The sequence below is a fragment of the Haliotis rufescens genome, unplaced genomic scaffold (assembly GCF_023055435.1).
Source record: "Haliotis rufescens isolate VD_foot unplaced genomic scaffold, xgHalRufe1.0.p SCAF_60, whole genome shotgun sequence".
Lineage (NCBI taxonomy): Eukaryota > Metazoa > Mollusca > Gastropoda > Lepetellida > Haliotidae > Haliotis > Haliotis rufescens.
Genome location: NW_025964335.1, coordinates 2,300,455 through 2,312,570, shown reverse-complemented (window position 1 = coordinate 2,312,570; position 12,116 = coordinate 2,300,455). Strand labels below are relative to the sequence as shown.

Genomic DNA, 12,116 nt, shown 5'->3' with positions numbered 1-12,116 from the left:
AGACTATGCTCATTTCTCCTTAATTTCAAAACTTTGTGGGGCGGTAGGTTGGCCTAGTGGTTAAAGGCCTCCGATTCCCAACGTGGTGTCCACCGCCGTGATATTACTCACTCAAACTTTATCGCCAATGTTATATATTATTCCCGCGGTTAGACGACCCCCCCCCCCCCCCCCCCCCAGCTAAAACTATCGACCAATCAGAGAGCTGCTTCTCAACACACACACACACACACACACACACACACACACATTCTGTGCGGGTCGATCGAAATTATTTCATTCCAATAAAGTACAGTAAACTACCGTACGGTTATAACGAACTCAAAGGGATTATTGATTTTAGTTCGTTATAACCGTAGTTCGTTATAAGCATTTATACAGCATAACTACAGCAAATAGTCGGGACCAAAAATGTAAGTTCGTTATATCCGTCAGTTCGTTATATCCGTCAGTTCGTTATAAGCGTGTTCGTTATTACCGTAGTTTACTGTATAAGCAAGTGTGTGTGCATGATAGTGATACTAGGCGAGCGGTTTTATATCAACAAAAGAGTTTGTGGTCCTAGGGGTCTGAATTTTAACACAAGGCTGGGTCCAGTAGTGGGGACGTGTAGAACTACAGGACACCGATAGCTGCCTGTTAGTATTGGGTAATAAATAGCTCATGCGGTTTCTACTCTTTAAAAGTCGTTCTCTATTGATTCGGAGCTCTGACAGAAAACCTTGTGACTCGTTGTCTGTTCGGTTAGACGACACGCAACAACGGCTAACTCGACATCTGTCAAAACAGATCACAGAAGGTCCGGGGTTCGATTCCCAGCAGCGTCATACCAAAAGACGTTAAAAGATGGTACTTGTTGTTGTCTGGCGCTCGGCATTAAGGGGCTAAAACAAGGACTGGTCGGCTCGGAGTCAGCATACTGTGTCTGAGTCAGGTATTCATGTTAAACTGCCGCATGGTATCTCAGTGGGCTAGCACTATAAATCGGCATCAGTCCGGACTAGTAGAAGCAGCCACACGCACACGTGCATGCATATCGCTACATAAGTGCAATAATCTTGGACGCGACATTAAACCCTGAGACCATATAATTAGATTTCACCTCAACCCAGATCACGCTCGGATTTCCTGAAGCCAATCACCCAACCGAAAACGCCGAACCGCAACAGCACGTGATGTGAACAAACAAAAGAATCATGTGAGACGATCCGCGCTGTTGAAGCTGAACTTTCAAGACGAAAACGCCATGATGTCTTGCCTCGCCTTTACCGTTACCCTGGCCCTAGTGCTCTACTACCCCCGGGCCATGGCCCAGCCACGTGAAGGGAAGAACTGCTGTCTCCCCCGGCAGTGGGAAGGTTTTCAGGGGGGGATCGGCGGTGTCGAGGCTGGCGGTGAGGGACAGGCAGTTCGGGTGAGTCCGTCCCCCCTCCGGTCAAACCTCGAAATGATATGGATTCACTGTTATGGTATTACATTTGTATCAAGAATTCCTGCGAGATAATATGGATGCATTGCTAACGTATTACATAGGCGTGAAGCACTGCCTCAGAAATGATACGATATGGCTGAAATATTGCCGATGTGACTTTAAATATTAACTCACTAACTCACTCAGAAATGATATTAGTTGACTGTTACCGTATTACATAGGTGTGAAGCACTCCCTCACAACTGCTATTAGTTGACTGTTACCGTATTACATAGGCGTGAAGCACTGCCTCAGAACTGATATTAGTTGAATGTTACCGTATTACATAGGTGTGAAGCACTTTCCAGAACTGATATTAGTTTACTGTTACCGTATTACATAGGCGTGAACCACAGCCTCAGAACTGATATTAGTTGACTGTTACCGTATTACATAGGTGTGAAGCACTGCCTCAGAACTGATATCAGTTGACTGTTACCGTATTACATAGGTGTGAAGCACTACCTCCCAGCTGAGAAGGGTTGACTGTTACCCGTATTACTCAGGTGTGAAGCACTACCTCCCACCTGAGATGGGTTGACTGTTACCGTATGACGTATTTGTGAAGCACAGCCTCCCAGCTGTGATGGGTTGACTGTTACCGAATGACGTATGTGTGAAGCACAACTTCCCAGGTGAGATGGGTTGACTGTTACCGTATTACGTATGTGTGAAGCACTACCTCCCAGCTGAGGTTGGTTGACTGTTACCGTATTACGTATGTGTGAAGCACTGCCCCCAAGTTGAGATGGGTTGACTGTTACCGTATTACGTATGTGTGAAGCACTACCTCCCACCTGAGATGGGTTGACTGTTACCGTATTACGTATGTGTGAAGCACTGCCTCCCAGCTGAGATGGGTTGACTGTTACCGTATTACGTATGTGTGAAGCACTACCTCCCACCTGAGATGGGTTGACTGTTTCCGTATTACGTATGTGTGAAGCACTGCCTCCCACCTGAGGTGGGTTGACTGTTACCGTATTACATAGGTGTGAAGCACTGCCTCCTAGCTGAGATGGGTTGACTGTTACCGTATTACGTATGTGTGAAGCACAACCTCCCAGCTGAGATGGGTTGACTGTTACCGTATTATGTATGTGTGAAGCACTGCCCCCCAGTTGAGATGGGTTGACTGTTGCGTATTACGTATGTGTGAAGCACTACCTCCCAGCTGAGATGGGTTGACTGTTACCGTATTACGTATGTGTGAAGCACAACCTCCCAGTTGAGATGGGTTGACTGTTACTTATTACGTATGTGTGAAGCACTACCTCCCAGCTGTGATGGGTTGACTGTTACCGTATTACGTATTTGTGAAGCACTGCCTCCTAGCTGAGATGGGTTGACTTTTTCCGTATTACGTATGTGTGAAGCACAACCTCCCAGTTGAGATGGGTTGACTGTTACTTATTACGTATGTGTGAAGCACTACCTCCAAGCTGTGATGGGTTGACTGTTACCGTATTACGTATTTGTGAAGCACTGCCTCCTAGCTGAGATGGGTTGACTGTTTCCGTATTACGTATGTGTGAAGCACTACCTCCCAGCTGAGATGAGTTGACTGTTACCGTATAATGTATGTGTGAAGCACTGCCCCCCAGTTGAGGTGGGTTGACTGTTACTTATTATGTATGTGTGAAACACTGCCTCCCACCTGAGGTGGGTTGACTGTTACCGTATTACGTATTTGTGAAGCACAACCTCCCAGCTGAGATGGGTTGACTGTTACTTATTACGTATGTGTGAAGCACTGCCTCCCACCTGAGGTGGGTTGACTGTTACCGTATAACGTATGTGTGAAACACTGCCTCCCACCTGAGGTGGGTTGACTGTTACCGTATTACGTATGTGTGAAGCACAACCTCACAGCTGAGATAGGTTGACTGTTATCGTATTATGTATGTGTGAAGCACTGCCTCCCAGCTGAGATAGGTTGACTGTTATCGTATTATGTATGTGTGAAGCACTGCTCCCCAGTTGAGATGGGTTGACTGTTACCGTATTACGTATGTGTGAAGCACTACCTCCCAGCTGAGATGGGTTGACTGTTACCGTATTATGTATGTGTGAAGCACTACCTCCCAGCTGAGGTGGGTTGACTGTTACCGTGTTATGTTTGTGTGAAGCACTACCTCCCAGCTGAGATAGGTTGACTGTTACCGTATTACGTATGTGTGAAGCACTGCCCCCCAGTTGAGATGGGTTGACTGTTACCGTATTACGTATGTGTGAAGCACTACCTCCCAGCTGAGATGGGTTGACTGTTACTTATTATGTATGTGTTAAGAACTGCCTCAAAGCTGTGATGGGTTGACTGTTACCGTATTATGTATGTGTGAGGCACTACCTCCCACCTGAGATGGGTTGACTGTTAGCCTATTTCATTGATTCAGTTCTTGCCCCAAACCAAATTAGGGCCCATTCCCGATTTTAAACTATTGGAAGTGAAATCATTATTTCACATTTACAAATTTAACATCTGGGACCTGCATCACATCGGGCTTTCCTCCCACGTCAAGCTGACACGCCTTTTTATGCCTGGAATACTGTTCAAAGCGGCGTTAAACTCAACTCACTCATTCACTCCTGTACCTTCTGTTGCAGACTGTATCCAGGATAGCCTTTGACGCCGAGAGTCGTCGGGTATACGCCTACACCAACAGTACAACGGCCAAGGGAGTCTCCTCCATGAAGATCATTCAAGACTACAATACCGTCAGGAACCTACCATATAATATTCCTCATTTTATAAATAACATCACATGGAGATTATGAACACTGAGTATTTCCGTATCTTAAATATCAAATAATATGAATTAAAAAATGTATTATGATCGTCTCGAGGCTCTCTGTGTGACACTAGTTTCGGGTCTTTTATTAATAAATAATTTGAATTTTTTTTAAATTTCAATTCTAAAATTTATTTTATAATAAAAATAAAAAATTCAATTAGCATGCAGGTGGTCCTGAAACGATGTGTTGTGAAGAGAATAAATCTTGTTCGACAGTTCAGCCGTTAAAAGAAAAAAATGTCCTTAAGCAGTGACGCCCACTTAAAGAAGTCTGTCGACTTGTAACCAGTCAATTCCAACTCACTCCCTCTGTTGCAGAATACGATGTTTGTTATTGATGTAATGAAACGGACGTGCCTGAAGAGTAACAATACGCTGCCTTTCAACAACGGATGCGTTCCTGGTAAGACAACTTCAGTCTTTTATCATGTCGGGGCGGTCGGGTAGCCTAGCGGTTAAAGCGTTCGCTCGTCACGCCGAAGACCCGGGTTCGATTCCCGACATGGATACAATGTGTGAAGCCCATTTCTGGTGTCCCCCGCCGAGATATTGCTGGAATATTGCTAAAAGCGGCGTAAAACCATACTCACTCACTCACTCACTCACTTTATCATGTCATCGTATTCCAATTGCGTGGATCGATGCTCATGATGTCAATCACTGGATTGTCTGGACCAGACGGCTTACAGCGTTAAACAACAAACAAACAAACATGACGTCATCCTGTTCTTTGTCACGCACTAAAATAATGGTACTGCATTCAAGTCACACAAACGCCAACCCTTGAGGATCCGGGATAGATTTGGCGTCAGTAACTAATGCTTGTCATAAGAGGCGACTAACGGAATCGATCGGTCGGGCTTGCTGAATTGGTTGATACATGTCATCGCATCCCAACTGCGTAGACCGATGCTCATGATGTCAATCACTGGATTGTCTGGTCATTTACAAGCCGCCGTCTCATAGCTGGGATAGTGCTGATTGGGCATTAAACAACAAACTCACTTATGGCCCAAAACTTACACAACAGGGGGATATGAGTATTTAATGCTATTGTTCAAAATGTTATTATTATTATTATTATTATTGTTGTTGTTGTTGTTGTTGTTGTTGTTGTTGTTGTTAATATTCTGAACCGCAAAAAGAAACGTCACCTCAAGTAATATTGCATTAAAAGTTGTCATTTAAATATCTGGGTATTTTTTGTCAAAGTTTCTAAAATGTAACATTACCTTGTCCGAAAAAAATTATATTTGATGTTAAAAAAACAAAGCAGATGAAAATAAAACCGATCGCTTAAAAGGCATCACGGCAACGGCTATGGTAACCCGATGCACGTGCGTTCCGCCATTTCTTGCCCTTTGAAAATCCACTCAGATCGGATAACATTCATTCGTTATTGAATTGCTACCACATTCCAAGATTGACAAGAAATCAGCGACACCATGCCCTTGGACGATTGCAAGCTGGACACACAGCCTGGCAAGTAGCCAATGCATTTCAAGTCCACGTAAAGGCCATATACAGGCTCCAGCAACGGTACCAGACCACCAACACTACAGATGACTGACCACGTAGTGGAAGACCAAGGGTCACCACCCGACGTCAGGATCGTCAGATTGTGCGACAGCATCTTCAAGATCGCTCTGTTACTGCTGCGGAAACTGCTCGGCAGACCATGGGGACAGACCAGCGACACATTAGTGCGGACACCGTGCATCGACGATTGACGAGCAGACACCTCCACTGTCACAGGCGACACAGCACCAGCATTGGCGCCAAAAGCAGTGGAGACTCGAGATACTGACTTGTGATGCCATTTTCTCAGAGACTAGTGTTGTGTTTCACTTTAAAAACATTTGACACTTTCATTTCAACCTTGAGTGAGTGAGTGAGTGAGTTGAGTTTAACGCCGCTTTTAACAATATTCCAGTTATATCGCGGCGTGTCAGCTTAATGTGGGAGGAAAGCCCGAAGTGATGCAGGTCCCAGACGTTTACCACTTCGGTGAAACCCACGAGCACGGGTATGGTGCTGACAAACCTAGAAACATAATCGGGGCGAACCGGGACTCGAACCCACAATCATAGGTTTCTGGCGTGCCCAAGGGACGCAACTCTGCACAGCGAATCGCGGCGCCTTAGACGACTGGGCCACCCGTGCCCCCTTTTCAACCTTGAAGATCAGTTTTGCCAAGTTTCATCTTTTTAATATGTCTCAAAGTATGTTTACAGTGTTTGGACAAATACGGTTTCTCATATGTCTAGCCATGGTGACGTTTCTTTTGCGGTTCAGTATAGTATATTTAATAGGTATCATTTATCTGGTCAGATGTGATGTATCGCTGCTGGAGTGATGAGGACCAACTATATATTTTTTATAGTTTTGTGCTGTTGTTTGTTGCAGATGACGCTAAGCGTGTGTTTGACATGACCATGGGAGCGGGTAGTGAGACATTGCAGGTCAAGATCTTCGCAATGCGTCTCGAGCAGGTGAAGACCTTGTTGGACATCAATTTTTCCGTCACCGAGAAGCAGTGCGTCCCTGTCGGCGAGAACTGGACCGGCTCACTGAACGACAGTGAGCTGCTTACAATATGTGTGTGTGCGCGTGTGCGTTCGTGGGTGCGTATGAGTTGTGGGCCAGTGTGTGTATGTGTGTGGGTGGGTGTGCGTGTGCGTTCGTGGGTGCGTACGAGTTGTGAGCCAGTGTGTGTAGTATGTGTGTGCGTGTGCGTTCGTGGGTGCGTATGAGTTGTGGGCCAGTGTATGTATGTGTGTGTGTGTGCGTGTGCGTTCGTGGGTTCGTATGAGTTGTGAGCCAGTGTGTGTATGTGTGTGTGTGTGCGTTCGTGGGTGCGTATGAGTTGTGGGCCAGTGTATGTATGTGTGTGTGTGTGCGTGTGCGTTCGTGGGTTCGTATGAGTTGTGAGCCAGTGTGTGTATGTGTGTGTGTGTGCGTTCGTTGGTGCGTATGAGTTGTGGGCCAGTGTATGTGTGTGTGTGAGTATGTGTCTTCTAGTGTGTGAGTTGTGAGTGAGTGTTCTGATGTGACCCGTAATGGGATGTTCTCGGATCTTTCTAAGATCTGATTTTAATTAGTTCCATTGAAACACTACGAATGCTTCTCAAATGCTTCTGTCTATATATGTGTGCAGTATTAAGCGACAATTTGTAGTTGATTATTGTTTAACGTAACTGGCAAAATATATTTTTTTCTTTTCGTTGAAACAGACAAGATCGCCATGTCGTTTGGGTACTTTGGCATCACCCCCGGGATAAAAGACCCGTCTGTCTTTACGCCACCCGCCTTCTGTAAACAGGTTAGGAACGTTTTAGTTTTCATCTCTTTATTCTCATATTTGTGCATGAGGCAATATACATATGCGGTGTATCAATATACCATTATTTATCATGACAAAACGGGCTCCTACAGGAGATATCGCTTGGGTGAGATCAAGCGATATATGCATTGTAGATATCGCTCCAATGAAATTGCATCACAATGCTTTGCAGACCATTGTGACGTCATTGTTTCATGACGTCACAATCAAATGACATCACGAATGGCTCTGCTACCGAAGCTGTTAGCAGTTCTTTTTTATTGGTAGTACTTATTACTGTCTACAAACTGAAACAGTTGGAAGAATTATGTTAGATGATAAATAAAATCTCACCCTCTTGTCTTTTGATATCAAATATATCAACACTCCCCAGACTGTTAATTTCATGTTGGTCAAACACTGTCTTTCTCCGATGTCTTTACTTACATATATAAGCATTTGAAAATAAAGATATTTATATGATACATCCACATGACGTTTCTTTTGCCCCTCAGTGTACATATAACACTTTGAAAACGCATATTTTCTTTTTCTTAAATTAAGCTGTTCCTGTGTTTTTAGGCATTACATAATAAAACACAACAACGTCATTGTGTCACACAGTCATATTTTGTCATGCGAGTAAATATTAACGGCGGACTGAACAAATAAGTTTCTACAAAAAGGCATTTTGTTCCATCACTCAAACTGTTCTCTAATTTTCACACTGTTATCAAGTACAATTTTCGATCACTGTTTATGTGCAAGTCATTTTTATATTTCAGAACACGACAAGCGAAGTGCCTGCCTTCCACCCAATCCTTAACTACAAGATCTTAGGGGTGTAAATCAGACGTCTGTCCTGTCGCCATAGCAACTACGAACTTCTGATTATCCAAATAATAATTCACTTTCATCTTTAATCAGCTTTGGAAAATATAATTACTCATTGTGACACCATGCCATCTGACTGTTCAGCTCTTGTAAATCAACTCGGCTGTTTGGCCTTTGAAGTCATTATGATGTCATTGCGACGTCATACAGATTCATGACGTCACCAACCTTACTAACAATTGTCTGTTTACTCTTTACTCCGCCAAAGGGCGACGCAGTTAATGCCACTCGTGACTAAGTCACCCGAAAGTAGTTATGGCTTAAGGGTAAGGATTGTGTCGTGTCATTCGCGGTGTGTTTGACTCTTTAAAGACTGGAAATCTTGGCATCCCTCCGATATTTGACCTCGAGAATAATATACAGTAAACTACGGTTATAACGAACTCACAGGGACCACTAATAACCGTAGTTCGTTATAAGCACATATGCAGCAAATATACAGCAAATGGACGGGATCAAAACACATTTCGTTATATCCGACAGTTCGTTATAAGCGTGTTCGTTATAAACGTAGTTTACTGTAAAACATCCTCTGGATAAATCCTCCAAACCACATGTCAACACAATGACAACTCTTCTATAAGTTCCAACTGAACTATTTAGCCAAGACCCGTTTTATCTGGACACCGTTTACCTGGACATGCCGACTTCGGGACGATTGTTGTAAGGAAAATCTAAAGATATAAAAAGGAACATTATAATCGTTTATCCAGACTCGTTTATCCAGATTCGTGATTCGTTTATCCAGACACCTGTCGACCCGGACGATTTCATTGAGAACGGTACTGTCTGGATTAATGAGGTTGACGATAAGTTATTGTCATTCCCATCAGTCTTTGTTGGTTTTACCCATCAGATGTTTTGCCACCCAGATGTTGTTTTGCACGTTTCTTATGTGACACCAGCCCCAGCTGCATTGTTACGCCGTCTTTTTACGAGGCTTGACGGAAATAGCCGAACGTACATTGTTGTGACGCATGAAACACTCAGTTGGCAAGTTGTCTCCCCTGTTATTGAATGCTATTGTCTGTGATGCCCTTCCTCGTAGTTTGCTTTGAAGGCGTTGTTCCTCGTACGTTTGTATTGATACTTAGTATTCCTATAGTACACACGGATAAGATATAATAAATCCAATTTCAGTTTATGCATGAAAAATATATTTCTCATAACATTTAAGGATTGGCTGTATTTTTTCGGTTCATTGAGGTGTGAATACTAAAGTGTTACTATCCCTGATAACTTTGTGATAATACAGGTGATCAGAGAGTGAAGTCCTACCGCTGTAATAGGGATTTTCCGACATTCGGTTGTGATAAAAGTAGACCGCTTCAGTTGGCGTGGCTTAATTTTTCACATTCACTGGTCTTCTTTGTGTAAACTGAATATATACTCAAAAGAAGGTAAAATACCCCTTTTTCATGGCCATTGCAGATGAAATACAGATAGACATGCAAAAATCCGTTGTTCTTTTACTTCGTTTGAGCAGTATAAATTCCCAAAATTCAAGAATCTCTCCAAAGCCTCCACAAAACTGAATATGGTTCTACATTTTTCTTTTGTATTTTTAATGAGAGTTATTTTCAAAGAAAGATAAATAAATATATTTTCTTTATGACATTGTGATTCTTTCCTGTTCAAGTTATTCAATCTCGCTGATTCAGTGATATAACATTGTATGATTGCTGTTATGGAGTCGACCCGTGAAGACCCGGGGTAAAATAGGTCTTCAGCAACCCATGCTTGCCATAACAGGTGACTATGCTTGTCGTCAGAGGCGACTAACGGGATCGGGTGGTCAGGCTCGCTGACTTGGTTGATGCATGTCATCGTATCAAAATTGCGTGGATCGATGCTCATGATGTCAATCACTGGATTGTCTGGTCCAGACTCGATTATTTACAGACTGCCGTCATATGGCTGGAAAATTACTGAGTGCGGCGTTAAACAACAAACAAAACAAACAAACAAACTATCTCTTTTATGTATGTATTAGGATGTGAGCATATACAAAATCAAGTTCAACAAAAGATATATCATGGTGATGTGAGAAAAGATGGTACTTGTTGTTTCCCTGCCTGGAGCTCGACATATAGGGGATAAAACCAGGACTGGTAGGTTCGGAGTAAGTATACTGTGTCTGAGTGTGTGATCCATGGTAAACTGCGGCATGGTATGTGAGTGGGTTCACACAATTAATCCGTCATTAGTCAATGACACAAACACACATACATACACAATCACACACTTTGCTATATGGGTTCAATAACCTTGAACGCGACGTTAAACTCCATTTCACCATCCCACCTCATAACCACAGGAGATATCGCTTGGGTGAGATCAAGCGATATATGCATTGTAGATATCGCTCCAATGAAATTGCATCACAATGCTTTGCAGACCATTGTGACGTCATTGTTTCATGACGTCACAATCAAATGACATCACGAATGGCTCTGCTACCGAAGCTGTTAGCAGTTCTTTTTTATTGGTAGTACTTATTACTGTCTACAAACTGAAACAGTTGGAAGAATTATGTTAGATGATAAATAAAATCTCACCCTCTTGTCTTTTGATATCAAATATATCAACACTCCCCAGACTGTTAATTTCATGTTGGTCAAACACTGTCTTTCTCCGATGTCTTTACTTACATATATAAGCATTTGAAAATAAAGATATTTATATGATACATCCACATGACGTTTCTTTTGCCCCTCAGTGTACATATAACACTTTGAAAACGCATATTTTCTTTTTCTTAAATTAAGCTGTTCCTGTGTTTTTAGGCATTACATAATAAAACACAACAACGTCATTGTGTCACACAGTCATATTTTGTCATGCGAGTAAATATTAACGGCGGACTGAACAAATAAGTTTCTACAAAAAGGCATTTTGTTCCATCACTCAAACTGTTCTCTAATTTTCACACTGTTATCAAGTACAATTTTCGATCACTGTTTATGTGCAAGTCATTTTTATATTTCAGAACACGACAAGCGAAGTGCCTGCCTTCCACCCAATCCTTAACTACAAGATCTTAGGGGTGTAAATCAGACGTCTGTCCTGTCGCCATAGCAACTACGAACTTCTGATTATCCAAATAATAATTCACTTTCATCTTTAATCAGCTTTGGAAAATATAATTACTCATTGTGACACCATGCCATCTGACTGTTCAGCTCTTGTAAATCAACTCGGCTGTTTGGCCTTTGAAGTCATTATGATGTCATTGCGACGTCATACAGATTCATGACGTCACCAACCTTACTAACAATTGTCTGTTTACTCTTTACTCCGCCAAAGGGCGACGCAGTTAATGCCACTCGTGACTAAGTCACCCGAAAGTAGTTATGGCTTAAGGGTAAGGATTGTGTCGTGTCATTCGCGGTGTGTTTGACTCTTTAAAGACTGGAAATCTTGGCATCCCTCCGATATTTGACCTCGAGAATAATATACAGTAAACTACGGTTATAACGAACTCACAGGGACCACTAATAACCGTAGTTCGTTATAAGCACATATGCAGCAAATATACAGCAAATGGACGGGATCAAAACACATTTCGTTATATCCGACAGTTCGTTATAAGCGTGTTCGTTATAAACGTAGTTTACTGTAAAACATCCTCTGG

The 12,116-nt window shown here is 42.7% G+C and overlaps 1 protein-coding gene across 1 annotated transcript; it reads left to right on the top strand.

Moving 5' to 3' along the window:
- The first annotated feature begins 1,170 nt into the window (after nt 1-1,170).
- LOC124140788 (development-specific protein LVN1.2-like) lies at nt 1,171-10,094 on the top strand. The gene is made up of 6 exons (XM_046508556.2): nt 1,171-1,414; nt 4,079-4,189; nt 4,585-4,669; nt 6,673-6,846; nt 7,500-7,588; nt 8,374-10,094. The coding sequence occupies exons 1-6, from the start codon at nt 1,247-1,249 to the stop codon at nt 8,434-8,436; spliced, it is 690 nt and encodes a 229-aa protein (XP_046364512.2). The 5' UTR covers nt 1,171-1,246; the 3' UTR covers nt 8,437-10,094.
- The last annotated feature ends 2,022 nt before the right edge of the window (nt 10,095-12,116 follow it).